General features: G+C 47.2%; 1 protein-coding gene across 16 annotated transcripts in view; it reads right to left on the bottom strand.

Moving 5' to 3' along the window:
- The window catches only part of LOC6613451 (nesprin-1), a 95,853-nt gene that overhangs the window by 64,206 nt on the left and 9,008 nt on the right, over nt 1-22,639 (bottom strand). For 12 of the 16 annotated variants that reach the window (XM_032723414.1, XM_032723395.1, XM_032723403.1 and 9 more), the window contains exons 2-10: nt 22,183-22,244; nt 17,689-17,961; nt 17,403-17,456; nt 17,051-17,217; nt 16,715-16,991; nt 14,040-16,646; nt 13,940-13,954; nt 667-13,854; nt 10-324 (exon numbers count right to left, since the gene is read on the bottom strand). In XM_032723414.1, coding sequence (XP_032579305.1) covers nt 10-324; nt 667-13,854; nt 13,940-13,954; nt 14,040-16,646; nt 16,715-16,991; nt 17,051-17,217; nt 17,403-17,456; nt 17,689-17,961; nt 22,183-22,244 — 16,958 coding nt within the window. The remainder of the gene's footprint in view (nt 1-9; nt 325-666; nt 13,855-13,939; nt 13,955-14,039; nt 16,647-16,714; nt 16,992-17,050; nt 17,218-17,402; nt 17,457-17,688; nt 17,962-22,182; nt 22,245-22,639) is intronic. The other 4 variants (XM_032723418.1, XM_032723407.1, XM_032723347.1 and 1 more) reach the window with 3 other exon arrangements.

Raw genomic sequence — 22,639 nt, 5'->3', positions numbered from 1 at the left:
ACAACTTACATTGACCGTATCCAGTTTATGGACAATGATGGCAGCATCGCCATCAGTGGAGCAATCGTCGAGGACCTGTTGGGCCTTTTCAATCCAGGCGTCCATTTCCTTCTTATAGTTGAGGAACTCGGTGTGATCGGACAGATTCTTCTCGATCTTGGCAACCAATCCCTGAGCAGAAGTCAAGAGCTTGGTGTAGTTGGCCTGGGTTTCGATGGTCTGGTCACGAATGCGAGTGCAGGCACTCTGCTCCATGAGGAGCTCACACTTGTCGTTCAGGTCCTCCACATTATCCTTCTCGGCCAGCACTTCCTCAAGCAGTTTCTAATGGAAGGAAATAATATTTAGTCACAGGATCTAACATTGGCTATTTAGAGCACATAAAGCAATTAGGCATTAGACAGGTGTCTGTGTAAATAATTAGCTGCAATTGATTATACAAATAAGTGATTAGCTGAAAAGTTAGCAGTAGTGATTAGTGAGGGTTTAGTACATGATTTAATTTCTCACGGTACGAGATATTTAGATACAAATTTTGTTGTCGGTGAGTTCTACTTAAAGTGCACGCTTTGGCTATATTTATATTCGATTACATTTTTAGTACTTTTTTTTGGTTAGAGGTGCGTGCGACAGTTGCGAGATCTCGACTTGACGAAGAGTTCTTACCTTGGCATTAACCAAATCTTCGGGGGTCTTGTTCTCGCCTTCCTGGGATTTGGTAACGCGCTTGTTCATCGTTTCGATCCAAAGGTTGATCTTGTTGAACTTCTGCAGGAAGGTCTGCCAGGCGGCCAAGCAGGATTCCAAGCTGCCGCGAGCATCGCGGGATAAAGATTGGAGGGTCTCCCACTCCGAGGTGAGATGCTTGATCTCCTGGGCCACATTGTCCTGGCCTTCGCTTCCGCTGGTGGCAATCACCGACTGACTCAGCTCTTCACAAGCTTCAAGAAGGGCCTTGCCCTCCAGAGATGATGATTGTATATCTCCCAATCGATTCAGACGACTCTCCACTTGATCCTTCTCGCCATGGCAGTCGGCACACTGCTCCACCTCAATGCGAGTGCGTCGTAGCCAATCTTGCAGCTCATTGTAGGCCTGCTTGTATTTCTCGTGGCTGTTTACCTGGTTCTCCAGCGACTCGATGATTTTGTTCACCTGGGTCTGCAGGTCATCGAATTTGGTCAAGCCGGGCTGGAAGTCCTTTAGGTCCAAACTGTTGTCCTCCTTAAGCCGCTGATTGATCTTTTCCACGATATCATTGTGACCATTGATATCTCGTTGAATGACGCGGAACTTCTCCAGCGCCGCTCGTTTCTCACTCAAGTCATTGAGGAACTCATCACTGGTCTTGACACTCGGTTCCACATCTTCCAGCCATTCAACCAGGATCTTGTACAGCTTGAAGATCTCCTCCAGCTGGGCAAGACGATTGGCCAATTTCTGGCGAACATCGTTCAGATCCACCAACAGTTTGTCAAAGTCCTGCTTTAGGGCTTCGGTATCTTCCTGGATCTTGGCTGCACCATTTTGTTCGGTGTTCATTATCACCTTCTCCTTGAGCTCCAAAAGATAACGCAGTTTATTCTGGCCAGTTTCAAAACCTTGACGAAGGTTCTTCACGGTGTTCAATTTGATTTGAACCTCGTTAAGAGTTCCGGGAATTTGTTCGCACTCGGAAAGCTTCTCCCGGGTCTTCTCAATCCATGATTGGCACTCCTCGTACAGACTGTGATGCTGCTGATGCTCCTGGTAGTGCATCTCCAGGCGACGCATCACCTCCTTGGCCAGAGTCAGTAGAGCATTGTATTTGGTGGTCAGTTGCATGATAGCATTGCTGATTCTTGTATCGGAGCAAGTCTCCAGTAGAACCTGCGCCTTCATGTTCAGATCATCAAGAGTCTTCTGCCAGTCGAATAGGGTCTGCAGATGACCCTGGAATTGCTCGAGGACAACCTTCTTCTGGATCAAACTATCCTGCAGTTTGTTGTAGGATTGCACCAAAGCTTCGGTCTTGCTTAACCACTCCAAGGCTTCGGTGTACTGATCCTGGTAGTCGGACCACTTGACAATACCCACTTCCAGGTAATCCTTGGCCTTATTAAGAGCTTCCCTGTAAGCATCGAATTCTTCTTGAAGCAGAGCCACTTCCTGCTCGATTATCTCGCAATCTTCGGGCTCGGCACTGCGACACGCGATCTCGCCCTGTTCCAGAGCATTCTTCAGTTTCTGGGCGCCTTCCGGCAGCTCACCCTGCAGAATCTTCAGCTGGTGGGTCTTCTCGGCCAGAGCCTGTTTATCGCCCGTGGGTTCAGAGCACTTGCTCAATCGTTCCTTGGCATTTCTCAACCACGTGGCGAATTCATTGCCCGCGTCAATCAAGGACTGATAGCTATCGATGCTGTTCTTCTGTTTCTCGTACAAATCCTTAGCTTGCTTGGTAAGATTCTCGTACTTATCGGAGATTTCAGTGCCCGGAGCACCCTGCTGAAGAACCGAAGCCTTGGAGGTAACCGACTGAATCATGGGCTCAAATGACACAATATCCTGGACAATGTTGTTCGTCTGGCGGAGATTGGCCTTGCGTTCGCTCAATCCACTGCTGAGACCAGGTTGACCCCTCTTGGACTTAACGATCTTCTGTTCACAAGCCTGCTGCAACTTTGCCTCCCTGTCAGTAATCCATTGCTGCAGTTGGGAGTAGCTGGAACTGTAGTCAGCCCATTGCAACAGATTGGTCTCCAACTGCACCTTGGCTGTGGACATTTTCTTCACCAGCCGATCCCATTCGGTTTGCAGTTCCTTCATCTCGGTATTAATGGCATCACGTCCGTCGGAGCGAGTGTTCCTTATTATCTTTTCGCCATTATTAATAGCGGTGTGCACCAAATTCTGGCCAAGCTCACGGTTGCGAATCAGATCCTGAATTTGCTCCAGGCGACGCTGCAGGGCCTCCTTGGAACCTGCTCCTTCACCCGCCGACTGAATTGTAGCCTTGGCATTTGCTATCCAATCCTTGGCAGATTTCATATTGGCATCGTATTCACGATGCTGATCGCGGTTGGTTTCCACCTTCTTGAGAACATCCTTGGCAAGATTCACCTGTACTTGATACACGGAGCTCAGGTGCCTTAATTGATTGTTTACATAGGTATCCAAATGGGACTTTAGAAGACTGGCAGCCGAAGCATTAAACTTATCGATGTCATCCTTTCCTTTCTCGAGACGGGACATTACATCCTTCATATCAGCCACCTGCTTCTCCTTCTCAGGTAGGTTGGGGCACAGGTTCAGTTTGTGATTCTTCACAAGGATGTCGATCTGTTGGAGCCATTCCATCAGACGTTCATATTCCTCCTTATAGGCTCGCCACTGAACCATGGTCACTTCAAGGTTCTCCTTTTGCTGGTTGATTTCCCGGAACAAGCCCTCGAAGCTGTCGCGCAGGGCACGGATATCATTCCTAATGATTTCCTGACCTTGAGCAGATGTGCTGGCCAGCACCACCTCTCCAGTGTGGACCAAGTGCTCCACGAGGAGTTCACCCTGTGCCTGCTTGTTGAGAAGAGCTTCCGTAGCTTGGACAGCGTTTTCAATGGCCAATTTATCGCTTAAGCTGCTCTGTTTCAACGACGGGAACTTCTCCCGGGCTCGTCCAATCCAGCTAACCAGATCATCGTAGGCCTCCTTGAACAATCGATGATCCCTGTACTGATCTTGACGATCCGACAGCAATTTCTGGGTCTTGGCAAAGAGCTCGTCGAAGGTATCCAGAACTTTTTGGGCCTGGAAGGCTGCCTGACTCTGTTGACCACTGGCAATCATTTCCTTGGCTTGGATCTTGAGTGCATCCACATCAATCTTCTCGACGCGCACCTTCTCCTCCGTAGATTTAACCCGATCCAATTGAGCTCGCTTCTCTGTCATGGTTGTTTGATGCTCACTCAACTCCTTAACCTGACCATCCAACCACTCATTAAACTTCCGGACATTTTGCACTTGGTCCAGGAAACCAGACCATTGAGTAATGGAGTCATCCAGATTTGACTTAACATCCATGATGCGCAGAGCGATTCCGGACCAGAGATCCTGGAGATCTGTGAGTTCCTTATTGATGGCTTCGTGACCTCCGGGCGCGGTGTTAGCCAAAACATGCTGGGCCTGCTCTAAGATCTTCAAAACACGAGCAGAACCTTCGTCCTTTAGCAAGATAACATCTTGAATGGTGGCAAGTTTCTTATCCAGTTCTTTGGGACTCATAGATGACATGTCGGAGCAATAGTCCAATTTTTCTTTGATGTCATTGATCCAAGAGGAACAATCAGAAATGGCGTTATCAAAATCTTCGTGTGAGGTAACATACTGCTGCCAACGGTTGTTGAGTTCCTTGACCTTGTGGAAGATCTGCTGGTACTTGGTTACCAACTCAGGACCAGAGGCACGATTGCTGCTGGGACCCTTCAGAAGGGTTTGGGCCTTCTCCGTGACATTATCAACCTCTAATTCTTTGGCGCGTACATCTCCTTGGAGGGCCTTAAGTGCATCCAACTGAGCCCGCTTTTTCGGCAGATCCTCCTTCAGATCGATTGCATGAAGGTTGTTATCCGTATCACGAATCCAGGCCAAACACTGGTCACGTAATTGCTCGTACTCCGACCAATGCTGTAGACGAGCTTCAATAGCTTCAATTGTGGAGCTGATGGTGGTCAGTAGGCTTTCCCACTCTTGCTGGGTGGTGTCGATCTGGGACTTAATGTTCACCTGTCCCACATCCACTGTACCCGGAATAACCTTCTCGCCCAAAGCCCTAACTTGATCAACTCGTGGGAACTCATCGGCCAAGCTGGCCTTCAGATTCTTTAGGCGATCGAGGTTCGTGTGCAGTGAGATCTGTTCCAGATCCAGATCACCCCAATAGTGAACAGTATTCAGGGTAGCATCGATAAACTCTTGAGCATCCATAACAGCCTTGGAGTACTGCTGATGAGCACTCACAATACCCTCGTAACGCTCCACGTAGTTCTGGGCACGTTTTTGCAGCTTTCCAAAGCGGTCAGCGATATCCTTAAGGATTTGGTCCACAAGGTCTGTTTTCTCTGGCAGATTGGCGGCAATCTCCTGAAGATTACCCAACTCCACCTGGTGATTGTTGATGTCGTTCAAGATGTCACGATAGGTTTGCAGTTTATTGCGTTTCTCATCCAGAGTGGTTTTCAGCTCAATATCAGCTGGAAGGGCATTCTCCGTTTCATCCAACCAGCTCTTCAGGCTGTCAGCGATCTCATCGAAACCAGACCACTTGGCGATCTTATCCTGAATCTTTCTTGCCGTGATGGCAATGTTGTCAAACAACTGATCGAATGTCAGATCATCCAGTTGACTACGAATGGCCTCGCGTCCTTCGGTTGCTGTGGACCCATAGCACTTCTCGCCCAGCTCAACGGTGCTATTCAGAAGGTGGGTCGCTGTTGGCTGCTGCGCCAGAAGCTCCTGGATGACCAGTTGTTTCTTGAGAAGATCGTCTCGAGATGCCACTGTGGACAAGTCACAGCAATCATCGTAACGGGCCTGAGCATTAGCCAACCAGTCGGCGCACTGCTTATACTTGTCATTGAAGTGACCATGATCCTGGACAGCCTGCTCGCACTTCTTGAGAATCTCCTTAGCTGTAGCCTGTATCGATTGGAACCGGGACGAAACCTGTTGCACATTGACAGCAATCCTTGTTTCACCAGAACTCTGGACCAACTCTGAGGTGTCATCTTTCATCTTATCGAAGTCAGCTTCGTTTTGACGCAAATTCTGAGCCAAAGATTGGAAACCGTTCAGCTGTTCTTCCTTCTCCTCGAACGAGGATTTCAGATTGTAGTTCTTGAGGGAATTCTCAGCCTCACCCAACCAAGTGATCAGTCGATCCAAGTTGATTTCGTAATCATTCCATTGTTGTAGACGATTCTCTAGCCCACTCTTTACGTCGCTCAACGAAGCTCCAAACTTCTCGAAATCGGCATGCAAGTTGGCCAGATCACGGGCCATTGCCTCCTTGGATCGGGCGGGAATATTACTGGCCTGTTGCTCAATGTGATCCTCCAGGGACTTGAGTTTGGCCACACCCTCCGGCAAAGCATCTTGGATTTCGTTGATCTTTTGGAGACGTGCTTGCAGAGCTGCCTTATTGCCTGAATAGTCCGAGTAGCCGGTAAGACGATCCCAAAGATTCTTCTGGTAATCCTGTTGAGCCTTCTGCAGCTCACTGAACTGCTGGTACACATCGAAAGCTCCGTCCAGATCGGCAACTAACTTGGCACAGTCCTGACCCACTTGATCATATCGCTTGTTCACCTCAGCCACCGCCTTGGAGATCTCATCCGCATTGGCTGGAGCGGCGCTGACCAGAAGAGCTGCTGCCTTTTCATTCACAGCCTCGACTATACGTTTATGCGAATTGATGTCTTGGTTGGTGGCCTTGTACTTGTACAACTTGGAGCGGATTTCTTGGGCACTGGTCCAGCTAGCAGGGTTCTCATTGTGGATCAGTTTCTCCACTTGATCCAACCAGTTGACGGTTTGATTGAGAATATCCTGGTAGCTGGAGAGCTGAACTCCCTGCGCTTCCTGGCGTTTTTCCAGGTTTCGAATGCCCTCGTCCAGTTTGTCCCAGCGATCGCGGATATCGCGCAGGTCCTTGCGGATCTTCTCCCTACCCTGAGTGGATGTCTCTGGAAGAGCCTTTTCTCCAGCTGCATTTAGAGCAGCAAATAAGCTCTCCGCCTGCTCCTTTTCAGACAGCAGCACTTGCAAAATGTTAGAACTCTGGGTTGGCTCATCCAAAAGGACCTTCGCCATCTGCGATTCGATGGGTTGTAGCCACAAGTCCACCTCGTTGTACTTATCCTGGTAGAACTGGTGATCATCGACCAGATTTGACCAGCGGTTAACAACCTCCTTGCTGAGGACTTGAAGCAGCTGATACCGATTGGTGATCTGAGTGGTTAGAGTCTTTAGACGATCGGCTCCACAGTTGTTAAGCAGAGCGTGGGCAGCATCTCCGAAAGCATCGATTTCCTTCTCCTTCTGGAGTATCAACTCCCTTTGAATCTTGTACTTCTCCAGCTGCTCCACTTTCTCATGGAGCGTGGACTGCAGTTGCTGTTCACGGAACACTGCCTCTGCACTGCGGCACCACTTGGTAAGTTCCTCCAGCGCCTTTTCAAACTTGTCCCACTGGGCAAGCACATCCTTCTGTTTGCCTTCAATGCCCTCGATGTCATCAAAGTGACTCTTCATGGTGGTCTCCAATTCCTCAATTTCCTTGTCCAGCACTTCATTACCCTTTTCGGAGGTCGTAGCCTTCACCTTCTCAAAGAGATCACGGATATCGCTGATTATTTTCATTGCCTGTGGCTTGTTCTGAGCCAATTGTCCCAAAGTTTCGATCTTGCGCTTAATGTCCGCCTTCTCACCGTAAGCATCATCGCACTCCAGTAATTTGGCCTTCTCATTCGAAATCCAAGTTTTGGCTGAGGACAGGGCATTGTTTAATTCATTGTGCTTCTGAACACAATCCTCCAGATTGTGCAAGATTTCATCCGACTTCTGGACTATGCTCTGGAAAAGCTGTTTGATCGAGGTCAAGTACACATTCAACGAGTTATCCTTTATCTGGTCAACCAGTATTTGTGCCTTGTCGCAGACATTATCAACCAGAACATTGTGTGTGGTGATCTCCTGATGGAGCAGCTTGTGGTTCTGCAGTTGGGCGCGCTTCTCCTGCAGCGTCGTCTTGGTTTCAGTGTGACTCTGCATGGCCTTGTCCACATCCTTCAGCCACTTGGTAAGTTGATCCTGGGCAATGCTGAACTCGTTAAACTGCAGCAAACACTGATCAATCTTTTGCGTCGCCGAGTTCAAATCATCGGTATAGTTGTCCCAAAGGGTTCGCAGGGCACGCAACTGCTGACGAATGATTTCACGGCCTTCAGGGCTGGTGTGACCATAGAGTTTCTCGCCACGATCGATGAGTCCTTCGAACAGAGTGGAATCCGAAATGCGCTTGTCGGACATCTCACGGAGCTTATTTTGCTGATCCTGCAGCACGCTTTGATCGCCCACAATTTCATTGGTCTTGGCCAGCTCGTCGACCGAGGACTGAAGATTGTTCTTGAATGAATCAAAGTCCTTGTCGAAGCTTTCGTGATCCTTGACATAGTTCACATACTTGGCTATCGATTCCTTGCACAGATTCTTCAGGGTCTGATAGCGAGTATTCAGGCGAGACAACTTAAGGTTCAAATCGGTTTCACCCTCAATCTCACGGCCTTGATCCATTAGCTCATTTATGGCTGCACCGCGCCGTTCGATGTCCTTTGAAATATCCTGAAGCTGCTTCAAATGGGCGTTCTTGGCTTCCGCCGTACTCTTGAGGTTCTGGTTCTTAACCACCACCTCGACATTCTTCATCCAGTTGTCTAGCTCCTCAATGATCGTGTCAAACTCATCCCACTTAGAGCAAAGCTGCTTCAGTTTTACCAACGAATCCTGACAAAGAGTCATAAAGTCCTCCCAGGACTGCTTCGGTTCCTCGAAACCCTTCAGCAGAGCTGGATGGCCACTGGGATGGGTTTGTGTGAGCACCGTTTCCAATAACTTGTGGCAGGTATCGAAAATGGAATCACCCTCGGGCTTGTGCTGCAGAAGATTTTCCACAACCAGCAGCTTCTCCTCGGCGCCTTCCTTTTCAAATGTCGTCTCGTTGAGAATATCAATGGCTTCAGACTTGATGGTATTCAGCCAGTCTTGTGCCTTTTCCAGGACCTGATCGTAGGCTCCATGCTTGACCACATGATTTCCCACTGTTGTAATCCTATCGGAAATCTTCTTGGAGAGCGTGTTATACTCCTGGATGGACTCGTCGGTCTTCCTCTCGGACTCATCATCACAAAGGGTCACAGCCTTGTCGTGCAATTGCTTCAGAGCATTCTTGTGCAGGGTGATCTCCTGCAGCTGGGTCTTGTAGTTCTGGAGTGCAGCCTTTTTGGTTGCCAAAGTGGGGTACAATTCGTCACTGGTGGGCACCTTGGCTTTCGATTCGTTAAGGTAGTGAGAAACCTGAGTGTAGCTTTCTTCGATTGAAGTCTTCTGAATCAAAACACCCTCGACTTGCTGCATAAAAGCATTGGCCTCATCTCGCAAGTAGTCGAACTTCTCACGCATCTGGCGAAGATCAGCACGGATACGTTCGCGATTGTCGGGCGATACCACCGGGTACAAAGCCTCACCAATATCGACTGCATTGTTCAGGAGTATCTGACCATTGTCGAAGGTCTTGATGTAATTCTTGACGGTCTGAAGTTGCTGAGCTGTGGCAGAAGATGATCCGGGGGAGCCCATGCGAGCAAGTTCCTGGAACTCGATCTTGGCATCTCCAAACCACTCGTTGAAATCCTTGGCGGCCTTAGCAAAGTTAGCGTTCGACAACTGAGCACCACGAATCTTATCGATGTAGCTGGTTAAGGCCTTGGACACAGCTTGATAACGCTGCACCAAGTGGGTGACAAACTGGCCAATTCTTGCCTCCGGATTCTTTTCAATCAACTGTTGGGATGTCTGCTCAAGGTTATTAATAATGGGCTCATGGGCCAACACATCCTGCTGGAGGATAGACAATTCCTGAAGCTTCTGAGGAACCTCGGACAGATTAACTTGGCTGCTAGTTTCTGCCTTAACGCGTCCTTCAACGTCACGCAGCCAGTTGGAAATCTGCTCATTCGATTGCTCATACTGCGACCATAAGTCGACGTTCTCGTCAAGGATTCCTTTGATTTTGTCAAAGCTGTCCTGCAGAGCCTGCATATCCTTGCGCAGTAACTCGGCATCGCTGGTGAGTTCAGCCAGGTTCTGTGGCGACTCTACCGCCTTCAACATCTCCAAGGACTTCAGGGTCTCGGCATGGCGCGCCTTGCAGTCATCAATACTCTTGCTGACTTCCTGCAGAGAGGACTTCTTGACATCCAGGTTGTATTTGTCACTGGAGGACTCCGGCTGACACCAGGCCACCTTTTCGCGTTGAGTGGCAATGATACGCTTCAGCATGCCCACCTTATCGGCGTGGAACTTCTTGAGGAACTGCAGCAGAGAACTTTCAATCTTCTTGGCGTAAAGATCAACGTTCTCATAGCGTTTCTGCACATTGTTCAGTTCTTTGGGTATGATGGACTCACTGAAAGTTGGGTACAGATTACGCAACTCGTCAACCTTTTGTTTGATGTTGTCGATTTCGTTTCCACTATTATCGAGCTCACCACGCAGGGCACGGCATTGCTGAAGACGCTCCATGATCTTGTTATTATCACCGGACATGTCATCACATTTGATCAGCTGCTCACGAAGTTTGCTCACCCGTTCGCCAGCTTCCTTTGAACGCCTGCGCAACTCTTGTTCCTGGTCATTGAACGAGGTGGTTATGGCACTTAGGCGATCTGCATTGTTGTTAACCTCAGCAAACTGCTCAGACAGGAGTTGGTTAAGTGCAGATAGAGCGGGAATTTCCGCACCTTTGTTGATCTTAACCAAATCATTGGTTTTCTCCACTATCGAATCCTTAAGAGCCTGATACGAAGGTAACTCCGTGCGGTACTTGCTCAGACGCATGGGTCCAAACTCGATTTCAATTGAGTTATCCGCAGCATCGCAGAGTCCCTGATTCGTTTCGGACAACCAGGGAAGCAGATCCTTCTTGGCATCTTCGATCTGTGACCAAATAACAGCTTCCGTCTCGTACACATGCGCATTCTTGGCGGTCTTGTCGTGCAGATCCTGCCAGTGTTGTTTGGCGGCTGTGACTTCCTGTGGCACTTCCTGCGGAATGGGTTCTCCAATGGCACTGAAGAGTTTGCCCACATTGTTGCCCCGACGCTCCAGTTCATCCAAACTGAGCTTCGACTTACGCAACTGCTCCATGGTCTTTCTGGTCTTCTCGGAAGCTTGATGGAGCTCGGTTTCATCACGTGGCTGTTGAGGTATAGCATTGAATAGATCTTCTGCCTTCTTTAGTTCCTTGGAGAACTTGTCCTTGGAATCGGCATATTCTCTCAGGGCCTGGCTGATCAGGTTGTACTTCTGAATGCGATCAGCTATTTCATTCTGCAGAGAATCGTAGTTCTTGTCCATGATAAGTAGGCTCTCCTGAATGGCGGGCATGCTAGCAATATCTTCACGCATCAGCAATGAACCTTCGTCATGAATGCGATTCTTCAGATCGGCTTGGTATTTCAGAGCATCATTCAGAGCGACCAAATCGGCGATGATTTGATCGATGTTATTCAAAGTAGGATGCTGTCTGAGAATCTCGTCCAGCTTAGCGCGATTTTCTTGAAGTGCCTGTCCAAAGTTATGCTCCAGGGCATGGAACTTATCTTTACGCACGGTCATCTGTTGGATTTGCTGTTGCTGGTTCTGCGAGCGAAGTTTCAGATTCTCTAGTTTATTCTCAACATCGTTCACAATTTGGGTGGCAATCAGTGGACGACGAGACAGAGCATCCCTCAACTGGATGGCCGGGTTTTCGTCAATCTCCTTCGCCTGACCCTTCCAGTATCCAATACCCTGACCCAAATTATCGATCTCATCAATGACCTTGGACAGCTCCTCGGCAGCAGGTCCTTCCGGTTTGTCCAGCTGATGCTTGAGGTAGTTCAAATGCGATTCGGTGTCATTCTTCCAGCCCAGCAGCTCCGTCCACTTCTCCAGAGCCGCCTTCTTTTGCAGCATGTTGGTCTCTAGGTTCTGATAGTTCACCACCAAAGCGGTGTAGGCATCGTTCAGGGCATTCGACTCCTCGGGAGTGGCGCCCAAGGCCAATTGCTTAACTTCATCATATATGGCATTGAAACTTGGCTTCTTATCGGCATGCTCCTGCAGTAGCGCGTGGATGACATGGAGACTGGTTTCCACCCGCTCCGGGTTGATCTCCTCCACCTGAGTGACCTGATTACGAAGCTGCTCCATCCAGTTGGAGAAGTTCACCAACTTGGCATTGAAGTCCTGCCTGGAGATAATGGCGTCGGACACCTCGTTGATGTGACCTCGAGTGGCTTCCGAAAGCTTCTGCAGCTTGCCCTTCATTTGGTTAACGCGATCCTTCAAAGCGGCTGCTCCTTCAGGAGCCAAGTGCAAACTGATTTGATCGGCATTTTGACCCAGAGTCACCAGTTTGGCCTGTTGCTGCGAGATCTCGTTGTTGAACGACTTCAGCTTGACCAGCTCCTTTTCGAGCTTGTCAATGTGTGGGGTGTTGAGGACAGCTGGACGGCGGGACATTAGTTGCTCACCCTGTCCAACCCAATCCTCGAGCTTGGCGGCATCGGCGTCGAATGACTTCCAATTGGCCACCAACTTCTCGAGCTTGGCGCTCGCCTGCTTCGCGTTCTCATGGACGGCAGTCCAACGCGAATGCATGGCGTCCAATTCGTCGGGGGCATTGGTCTTACATAACATTTTATGACTGATGTTTGATATGCCATGGAGCTTGTCCAATTGCTCCTGGCACTGTGTCTCGAATTGTTGGGCATTCTGTTGCATGGCAACGGCTTCTTCGAGGGAGATGGGCTTAGAAACTACATTATTTACCTTGACTTCGCTCTGCTCCACGGCTGGCTTGATTTGCTGCAGACCGGCCTGGAACTGCTGCCAGTTGACAAGATCCTCCTGCACAGCCTGTGCCTGATGGTCCACGTTGCGGTTGATGGCACTGAGGACCTCCTGCAGCTTGGTAATCTCTCCCTTCAGTCGCTTGGCCTCGGCAATGTTGCCCTCTTTGGGCGCCAACTCGGAGGCATCGGCGGCCAGAAGATCCAGTTGCTTCATGCGATCCCCAAGGACACGCTTGAAGGCCTGCACCTTGACCACACGCTCCTCCGGTGTGAGGTCCTCCGATTGAAGGGCCTCGATGTTCTTGGGCGCGACCTTGTTGGCCCATTCCTGCAGTTCAGCGAGACGGGTTTTGTAGTTATTCCACTTGGCACTGTAGTCTTCCAGATAGCCGACACGGTCCTTCACGTGCTCCATGGTGTTGAAGAACATCTTCTCCACCTCGGTCACTTCCTTCTCTAGGATGGGACGCTTATCGGCTGCAGCCAGAGGAGCCAGTTCCGATTTGAGAGCATGCAACTTAGGCAACAGTTGATGGGAAGCCTGCTGCAGTTGTACGTTAAGATCTCTCTTGGACTTCAGATCCTGACTGACGTTCTTGGGATCGGTTTGCAATGGTGTCAGGGAACGCAGCTCCGTCTCCGCAGTTTGCAGCATGGAGAAAATATCGTTCTTCTGGTCCACAAACTCGCTCCAAACGGCCTGGGTGCCCTTGAGGGACTGCAGTTTGTCGGAGGTTTCTGTGTACGCCTGATTCCATCCAGTCTCCAGATTCTTGACCTCGGCATTTACAAAGGCCGGGGCATGGACATCCTTGATGAGATCACGTCCTCTTTGCAGCATGGACATGATATGCGGACGCTGGTGATCCAGTTGGTTGATGGCATACTGCTGCTCCTCAATCAGGCGATTCACACGTTCCAGGCTATCGGGAGCTGGTATATTGGCAGTCTGATCCTTGACCTTGCTCAGCAGACACACAACCTCGTGCACTTCTCTGCGGTAAGTGTAGCACTTCGAGAACACTTCCGTCTTGACCATCGTGATTTCAATCGTGGGGATAAGGTTCTTGTAGCGGGCGATCAGATCCTCCAGCTTCTTCTGCTCCAGATTGGCCTCATCTTCGGTGGCGTAGCTAAGCAGTGAGTCCAAGGTCTTGACCAACCATTTCATGTCCTCGCGTTTGTTGTCAGCATCCTGGCAGATTTTCTATCATAAGATAAGAACAATAAATTAGCCATGGATTTTTCAAATTGAAGTACACATAGGTGATATATAAAAGCATATTAGTTACCACTAGCTCCCTCAGCTTCAGGGCATGCGTGATGGGTAATGAGAGGATTATTTATAGGTGATCGAAATGGAATGTTTATAGATCATTATTATTAGCTTACCTGGAAGACCACCTTCTCCTTTTCGAATTCCTCCATGGTATTAACTTCGTTCACAATATTCTTAAGGCTCTGATCCACGCCGTTCATCCAATCGACCATGTCGTTGAACTTCAGATGATAGCCCTGCCATTGGGCCGGGATTTGCTGGAGAGTCTGACGCATATCGCCCAGTTTGTTGGACAACAGTTGCCACTGCGACTTGGCATTGTCGTAGGCCTGATCCAGACTAATGTCACCGGGCTGTTGTTGCCTGTGGGCCTGGGCCAAACGTTGCATGTTTTGGAGGCATCGCTCCAGACGAGGAACGACATCCTGTTGTAGAAGGAACTGTTGGTTGCGCTGGAGTATGGAGTCCACATCCTCATTGCGATTGAGGGCCTGCTGCTCCAGCTGCAACTCCTTCTCTACATCCTTCAGAGATTGATAGAATGCGTTCTCATCCAGTCTAAATTCCAGTTTCAGTAGATGCAAAGGAGCCTGGGACAGAACATTCTTCCAGCGGGATTGCAACTGCTCCACACTTTGCACCACAGCAGGTTGCTCCTGGGCGGGCAATGTGGTCAGAAGTTGTTGAGCCGACTGCACCAGGTCATCCATCCAGCGATCGTTGACCTGCTCAAAGAAGTACTTCTGTGTCTCGATTGTGGTCTTCGATTCGATGTGCTTCTCCACCAACATGGATTCAGCTTGGGTTAGCCATTCGCTGACCACACGTTCGTTGTCCTTGAAGTTACTCCATCCACCGGCTGCCGAATCCAAGCGCTGTTCCCATTGCTGGGCATTCTGAATCACATAGTTGAAACGCTCGTTCAGCTGCTGCATTTGCTGGGAAGCAGGAGCAGTATCGATCTTATCATCGGAGGATACAGCCTTCAAGAGATTCTGGAATACTTTGTTCTTGCTCTCCAGCATGGATCGGTAGTAGACAGTGCGCGAGAAGTAGGTCTTGTGCTTGTGCAGTTGCTCATTGATGGCATCACGGCCTCCGGAGAGATTATGGGTTCCCAGAAGTGGCTCAGCCTCACTCAGCCACTGGTGGATCTCCTTTTGTCCAGCCTCCAGGGATTCCTGTTGGATCTGAAGCTGGTGGAACAGATGCAGCTTGGCAGGCAACTGGGCTCGTATGCGCACCAGAGATTCCTTCTCTTGCTTGAGTAGCTTCATCATCTTGTCCACCTCATCGCGGGAAAGGTCTTGGATCAGAGATTGGAAGTTCCTGCTGATGGTTTTGAACAGCTCCTCGTTGTCATCGATTTCGCTGGCCAATTGCTGCAACTGCTGGCCGTACTGCTTGACTTGTTCACTGTTGCCCAGAACTTGTCGCTGGTCCAGAACGCTTTCGGCTCCTCGCAGCCATCTGGACAGCTGCTCTATGCCCGACTTGTACTCCTGTCGGGATCGGATAATGTCACCAGCATGCATGTACTGCTTGGTGTTGGCAAACAGGCGCTCGAATCGCTCAGAGAGAGCTCCATGGCGCTGACGCAGTTGCTGGGCAATGGGCTCCTCGCAGGAGGCAATCAGATAGTTAGCCGAGCTGGCGAGGGCATCAAACTTGTCCTTCCAAACGGGTATATCCTGAAAGAAGTCCAAACGCTCATCCTCGCTTTGGTTGACCTTTTGCTCAGCTAGCCGCAGCCACTCCTCGCAGGTGGGGGCCAATTGGTTCCAGCTGCGCCAGCAGTTGACCACTTCCTCCAGGGAGTTCTGGCAGCACTTCAGTTCCATGGAGACGCGCTTCCAGCGCTCCTCGGTTTCATACATGAATCGATCGATGTCGTTGATCTCCTTGCGCGGCACATTGCCATCGCGCTTGTACTCCTCCACCACCTGCTGCATATCGACAAAGGCCTTCTGGAACTCCTGGAAGATCTTGTTGCGCGACACAAAGTTCTTGTACTGCTCCAGCTGTTGGGCCACCTTCTCCTCGTGGCCATACTTTCCAGTCCATCCGCGCATCTTGTTCTCCACCAGATTGAGGAAGGCAATCAAACAGCACTTGTGCTCCAGGAACTTCAAACGAATCCTTCGCTCCGCTGCCTTCGGTCCGACCTCTTGAAGTCTACGCTCCATGTTGCGTAACTGCTCCAGGGGAATCTGCTGGGCCACTGGTGACCGCTTGGTATTGTCAAAGATGGCCAAAATGCGCGGCAGGTCGGCAAAGAAGAGCTTGTGCTCCTCCAGCTTCCTGCTGATCACTGCGGCCGTCTCCTCATTCATTGCATTGGGTATATCGTTGTCCATTAATAGTTTCTCAGCTTCGGCTAACCATTTGCCAACGGTGCCGAAGTCGCCGGGCAGCTCCGAATCCAGCAGCCAGAGCCAGTACATCATCTGGTACTGGAGGCGCTGCCACAGCTCGTTGATCTCCTCCCAGGATTGGCGGGATACCTGCAGGAATCCGCTCTGGCTCTCAATGAGCTGTTTCAAGCGATTGTAGGCCGCCAAATGTGCATCGACCTCAGAACGTGCCAGTAAATATTCACCAAAATCGCGTGGGAACGAGCTCATCATGACCATGGGCTCGTACTCGGTGGTCTTTTCCACCAGAAAGCGTCGCAGTTCGTCCGCCTCCTGCTGCACATGCGACTGGTCGCGGGAAGCACCCTGCAAAAAATTTGATTGGATAAGTAAAAACGTCCACAGCTCCAGTCGTATTCGAAAGCAAAACTCACCTTTGGTTCGGGATACTTGTGCAAAAATTGCGCCACATATGTCATGATACTCTTCTCGTCCGGCTTGGGTACGTCCACATCCTCAGCGTCCAGGAGTTTGGCAATGCCCAATTTGCTTTCGGCCACATCGAAAGCGGTCTCCAAACGCTGACGGTTGCTGGTCTTCTTCAGCTCAGCCAAGTTGACCAGGTTCGCCTTGATGGCATCGATGAGGGCCAGGAAAGCGACGCCATCTCTCCAGCTGGCGCCGAAATCCTTCACCTCCACACCACTGTCCCTATTTAATGGGTATTGATTATGAATATGAACAACTTAGTATAGGTTTCGCCCACTCACTTTGGCAAGGCATTAGTCACCCAGTTGAGCAGGGTCTTCCTGGCACCCTGCTTCCACTTCTCAGCCTTCAGATCGCCGTGCTTCTGGTTGCCAACACTGTCGAGGGAACTAACCGAACCGCCAATACCATGACCCAAATACTCTAGGTTGCGGCTGTTCTCCTCGATCTATGAATATATAATTGAGTTAGTACATTTACGATACTTCCCGTATGCGTGGCAATGTAATGGTTAAACTTAAAATATGGAAGTGCCTTAAAAGGTTTTGGCTACCAACTAAAGACGATATTCTACCCAAAAATAAATGAGGTACACACGACAATACAACAATTACAAGTCGAACTTGGACCCACCTGTGGCGCATAATTTATAACTACTACTAAGTTTTTCCGCCTCTTTTTACGAAGCTTGTTTACGTGTTAGGATTATGATATCAATAAAAAAGTATATAGAAAAGAAGGTTCATAGGGTTAATTACGTTTAAAGTTTCAAAATTTGCTGGGCATTTGGACTTTGAGTGTACTGGTGGTAGCCTTGTGAGAAGGTGTACAACTAGCAACCAATTTTTGGTGGTGCTCTCAATTCGTGAACTGGTGCACTCGGTGTATATAATATATATGGTATATAAGGCATGCTTACCTGGAAGTACAAGATGATCGTCCATATCAAGCCCAACACAACTGGTGGTCTCCCATCCACCAGATCTGCGGGATTGATATTGACCAACTTGATCCGTTTGCTGGCCAGAAATTGCAGGGCCGTGTTGGCATTGCTAAGGAAATGTGGACGACGTAGAACGCGACCCTTCTCCACGGGCAAACGTTCGCCGGACAGAACTTCCAGCAATGCGATTAGTTTCGTACCATCGCGTAAGTCATTGATTAAGTCATCGATGCGAAGCGGTGGAACACGCTGTAAAATAATAATATAAACAATATAGTTTACAGCTAACTGAATATATGTAACGATAGTTATCGATATGCGATGATCGATAATCATCGCAAAGGGTGGCGTCGTGAGCGCAAGTAGATATAAGAAAATAGGACAAGCATAGAGAGAGACGAAGAGAACAAGAAAGAAAACAAGAAAGATCTTAAAGCCGAAAGTTGTCGTGTCCGGTCATCTTTTTATTAAATATCCTACATACATACATATGCTACTATTTAAACTTTCACCCTAAAGTCATGAAAAAGGTGTTCTAAACGGTTAACCTTCGACTAGAGACGCAGCAACCTAAAGGGAAATCCCTTCAAAGTAATGGGGTTAACTTCTATTTAAAGTGTTTCTGCTTGATAAATTTAATTTTGTTTAAATTACAACTCTTACTCAAGTAGAGTTAAGTAGCCCACAATGGATCTTGAGTGCTTTTAGTGTAATTTTCGAAGCACTTTATGATGCTATTAAGTGCACTATGGCCACGTTATGCACTCATAGCCAGCGATAAATATATACAAACTTAATGGGGTGCATTGAATAGATTTAATTTGGACAATTTCGACTGCTCTTTACAGATTTGCATAAGTTTATTTTCGGTTAATCAATCAAATGCAGCTCACGCAATCGTTCGAGGCGCATTAAATCAATTAAAATAGTTTAAATTGCGATGCGATAATTTGCCGTGATACTTTCAGTGTGGGCCAAGACAAATTGGCAAATGGCACGAGCAGCCATTTAACTTCAATCCACCGCAAAAGATTACAGTTTTTTAAAGTAATGCCATTAAGGCCGCAGCAACGGAAGTGGCACCAAAAACAAACAACCACCAACTAACTAAACAAACAACAAAGCGGCGAAAATTCATTGTAATTGAGTGTAGCATTTAATTGAGCTTTCTTGTGGGTAAATAGTTTCTGCAAAACTTTATTCAACTGCTGCCAGCAGCAACATGCAAAAGACAATGACAATCGTAAAAAACTTTGTACGGCAAAAACTTTTCATTTTTGTGTGAATTCTGCTTCAGAACAGACATAGCGAAATCAATTTCAATGCTTCCGTTTCCGGTTCCACCAGATACGCCCATCTTTTTTACCCTTAGTTCCGGAATTTATGGTGTCATAGTGCTTCATATAAAAAACTTTTACCCCATTCCGCTGTTTATTTCGGGCAGACATATGTCATTGAAGCCGTTGCCTGGTTGTCTCTTAGGAACATAATACTCCACGGACATGACATCGGTGAAAAATGGGTCTTACTAGCTAATCGCCTAATGGATACCTTTCCTTGATGAAGCCGCCAAGTATTATAATTGCGTTGGGTTAATTTGATAAGCTTAACAAAGTTCTAGGTAAGAACGGAGCTTAAAGTAAGCATGTCACTTATCTAGTAGTCTTCTTGAATAGAATTTTCCAATTAAAACAAGAGAGAGTGCTATAGTCGAGTTCCCCGACTATCAGATACCCTTTACTCGATAGATATTGGGGAACTGTATGCTGAATCTCAAACTTACGGACAGACGGACATGACGTCTCGCCTATTGATCCTGATCAATAATGTATATACTTTATATAGTCGGAAAGGCTTCCTTCTGCCTGTTACATACTTTCCAACGAATCTAGTATACCCTTTTACTCTACGTGTAAGCGGTATAATTATTTATGCTACCTACTTCACAGGCATAACCATAATTCCACACCATGGATGAGGATTGTAAATCTTCTGTAATCTTTCCACTCGTCACCTGTCCACGCAATTAGACGAGCACCTGACAAATGTTTGCAGCACTCGTGACCCACTTCCCCTTCACCAAATCCTTTCTAATTTAATCGCCTCTAATAGCTGAATCCTTTCACTTTGGTTTCATGGCGGTCTGGACGCGTCGATATGGATTCCCCATGCGGGTGCTCCAACTGGAGGGCACGACTCGTGCCAGGGCGTCATGGAGCAATGAAAGCGAACTGGGCAACTGGGTATGTGGGCCGCCACTCAAAAATTGAACATCCAACGAGCTTTTTGTCACTCGGACCCACCGCGAGCGTATAAATTAATTCATAAATTTTAATCAAATTCTATGGAAAGTGAACGTTGGGAGCGGGTTTTTGGGTCGTCAGCGCAGTCAAATAAAAACCTCGTTCACCTTGAACTGAACTGAGCCAAACAAACATTTTTTGAATTTCGGCTGCCCCATCAAATGCTTTTACATGCGAGTGTGTATCTGTCGGATACGTGGATCCAGTATGGGGCAAATGGAAGACGCTTGCTAATTGACGGGTCTAACGAATCTTCAATAGGTAAACGCAAATTAAATAAATCACTTTTTATTTGCAACGGCAATAGCATTATTTATTGCCTCACTAAAACGTGTCAAGCCAATCGCGTTGTGCAATTGCAAAGGCAGCTACAGCAATTTGCCCTGACTCATTTGCATATTGCATAACTCCTTGATGTAGATGTTGCATCTGCGACTCCTTGGAGGCCTGAAATGTGACTTCAATCTGGAGAGCCCAGCCCACGCACTCTGCATTTCGATTCGAAGACGGATACCCCTGCATTTCAGCTGCTCCTTTTAGGTATGTGGAATACATACTTATATATAGCTGACTGGCAGCCTTATCGAGCTGCACACTCTGGCAGTCGAGAAACTGGTTTTCGAATTGAATTTGGATTGGAAGATTTGCCGGCCGGCAACAGTTTTTCCTACATGCACTTAGATACTTTTTTTAAGTGGAAAAAATTGTAATGGCTGTCTGCAATTAATAATAATGGCTCATATTTTCAATTAATTTTGTTGAGAAAATGTCATTGAAAAACGTGGTAACCAAATTTATTTCACAAACAAATATATGTATTAAGTTTAAAGTTGATTTTATAAGCTTTCAAATATAAGTTATTACACATATACAAGTATTTGATTTATAAAAAAAATAACAATTGAACCCTGGGTTCATTATCTTTTTCTTTTACAATAAGAAAGTAAGACTGCAAAGTTCCTGAATACAGTTTTCTTTTTATAGATTATATTTATTTTTGAAAATTTTCCAATATCCTCCACCATTATAAGCACAGTAATGTGGGCGACAAAAAATCGCCGGCTCATGTCTCCAGATTGCCGTTGGTATTAAAAGATAACGCATTCGAGACACCAAACGAAACATGGCTCACTCAATCTGTGACTTTGGCCGGAGATTGCCTGAAAAGTCGGAGGAGACTGAAAAGACTGAAAAGTGCATTAAATCACCTCCGATCTGGAGGCATGAAAGTAAGTCAGTAGGCGTCGCGTGGGTATCTTGCCGGGTTAATGGCAATGCTATTGAAGCCACCAACAGCCGATCCCCGCCAGAAACGGAACTGTCTGGCATTAATGCAACTCGCTGGTTGTTGGCTTTCGGGCAACTTTGGTTGGATTTCTTCCAACCATTTTTCTTTCAATATTTTCTTTACAATTTTCTTTCTTTTTCTTTTTTTTTGCATTGTTCAAAGTCTGAAGTGGTGAAGTATGGAGAGCACATAGACAAATGTTTTGAGGAATTTCTAGCTTTGGTGCGTGTGCTCATAAGATATTCTTGGAAGCTAACCAGCGAGAAAGAGTGACTCCAATATGTTCAGACATGACAAATGTTTATCCAGAACCTGTAGGTACATATTTACTCATACATATGCTAATGATAAAACCAGAAGGCTTTAAAGATTTTTGCGAGGATTTATGGTGGCCATAAAAGATCAAACACCAGGTTGTGCTCCGAAAAATAACACAAAATTCACCAAAAATAATAATAAACTTAAAAAATGCAGTCGAATTATTCAGCTTTCAAAATCTTTTCACTAATTTACTTGACAATGACAAGCCCCAAAAACAAGCAACCTTCAAATTTCACGCATTTAGTATCTGTTATATCACAGATCTCTGAACAAATACTTTTCGCTTATTATTCCATCATAATTACTGTACAAACAAATAAGCTTATCACGCTTAAATTCCGATTTTGTATTCAAAGTGATGGACATGTCACGCCCCATTTTTTTTCAGTTAGTTTTGTTTAGTTTTATTTTGGCACACTCGCGAAAAAACCTCTCACGAATGGTTTATCAAATGCAAATCTATATGCAAATTCCAATGCCACTGCATTGTAGACAAAATTTATTTGCAGTATCGATTGAGACTTTTCAGGGGGATAGACAAAGACAAGATAGACTCACCTTCAATAGGTATGAATTAATCCAATTAGTGAATGTCTTCTTCTGCACACGTTCTTGTTCCTCTGAAAATGTTAGAAAGAAACGAAGAAAAGGTAAATGTCAGTAAATGGGTAATACAATTCGTTCATTTGCAATTAATTGTTAAACAAGTGGCGGCAGAAAAGGGGAAAAAGATACTTAAAAGGCGAAAAAAAGAGACATGACGATACTACAAAAGATACCGAAAGCAACCGATAAGATACATTTCTTTGTATGCCACATACATATGTTGACTTTAACTTAATTATCAGTTAAGTCGGTGTATAAAACTAAGTTATCACAATGACATCATGTTTGAGAACGCGATATTATCGCAAAAGGTTTATATCCTCAATAAACTCAACAAACTGAAAATGAAGTGGAAAGCTTTGATTTGCCCACAGTTCCTAACAATTACTTTTAAAATCAACCTGCATTC

This window comes from Drosophila sechellia, chromosome 2L (assembly GCF_004382195.2).
Source record: "Drosophila sechellia strain sech25 chromosome 2L, ASM438219v1, whole genome shotgun sequence".
NCBI lineage: Eukaryota > Metazoa > Arthropoda > Insecta > Diptera > Drosophilidae > Drosophila > Drosophila sechellia.
This window is presented reverse-complemented; position numbering and strand designations above follow the sequence as displayed.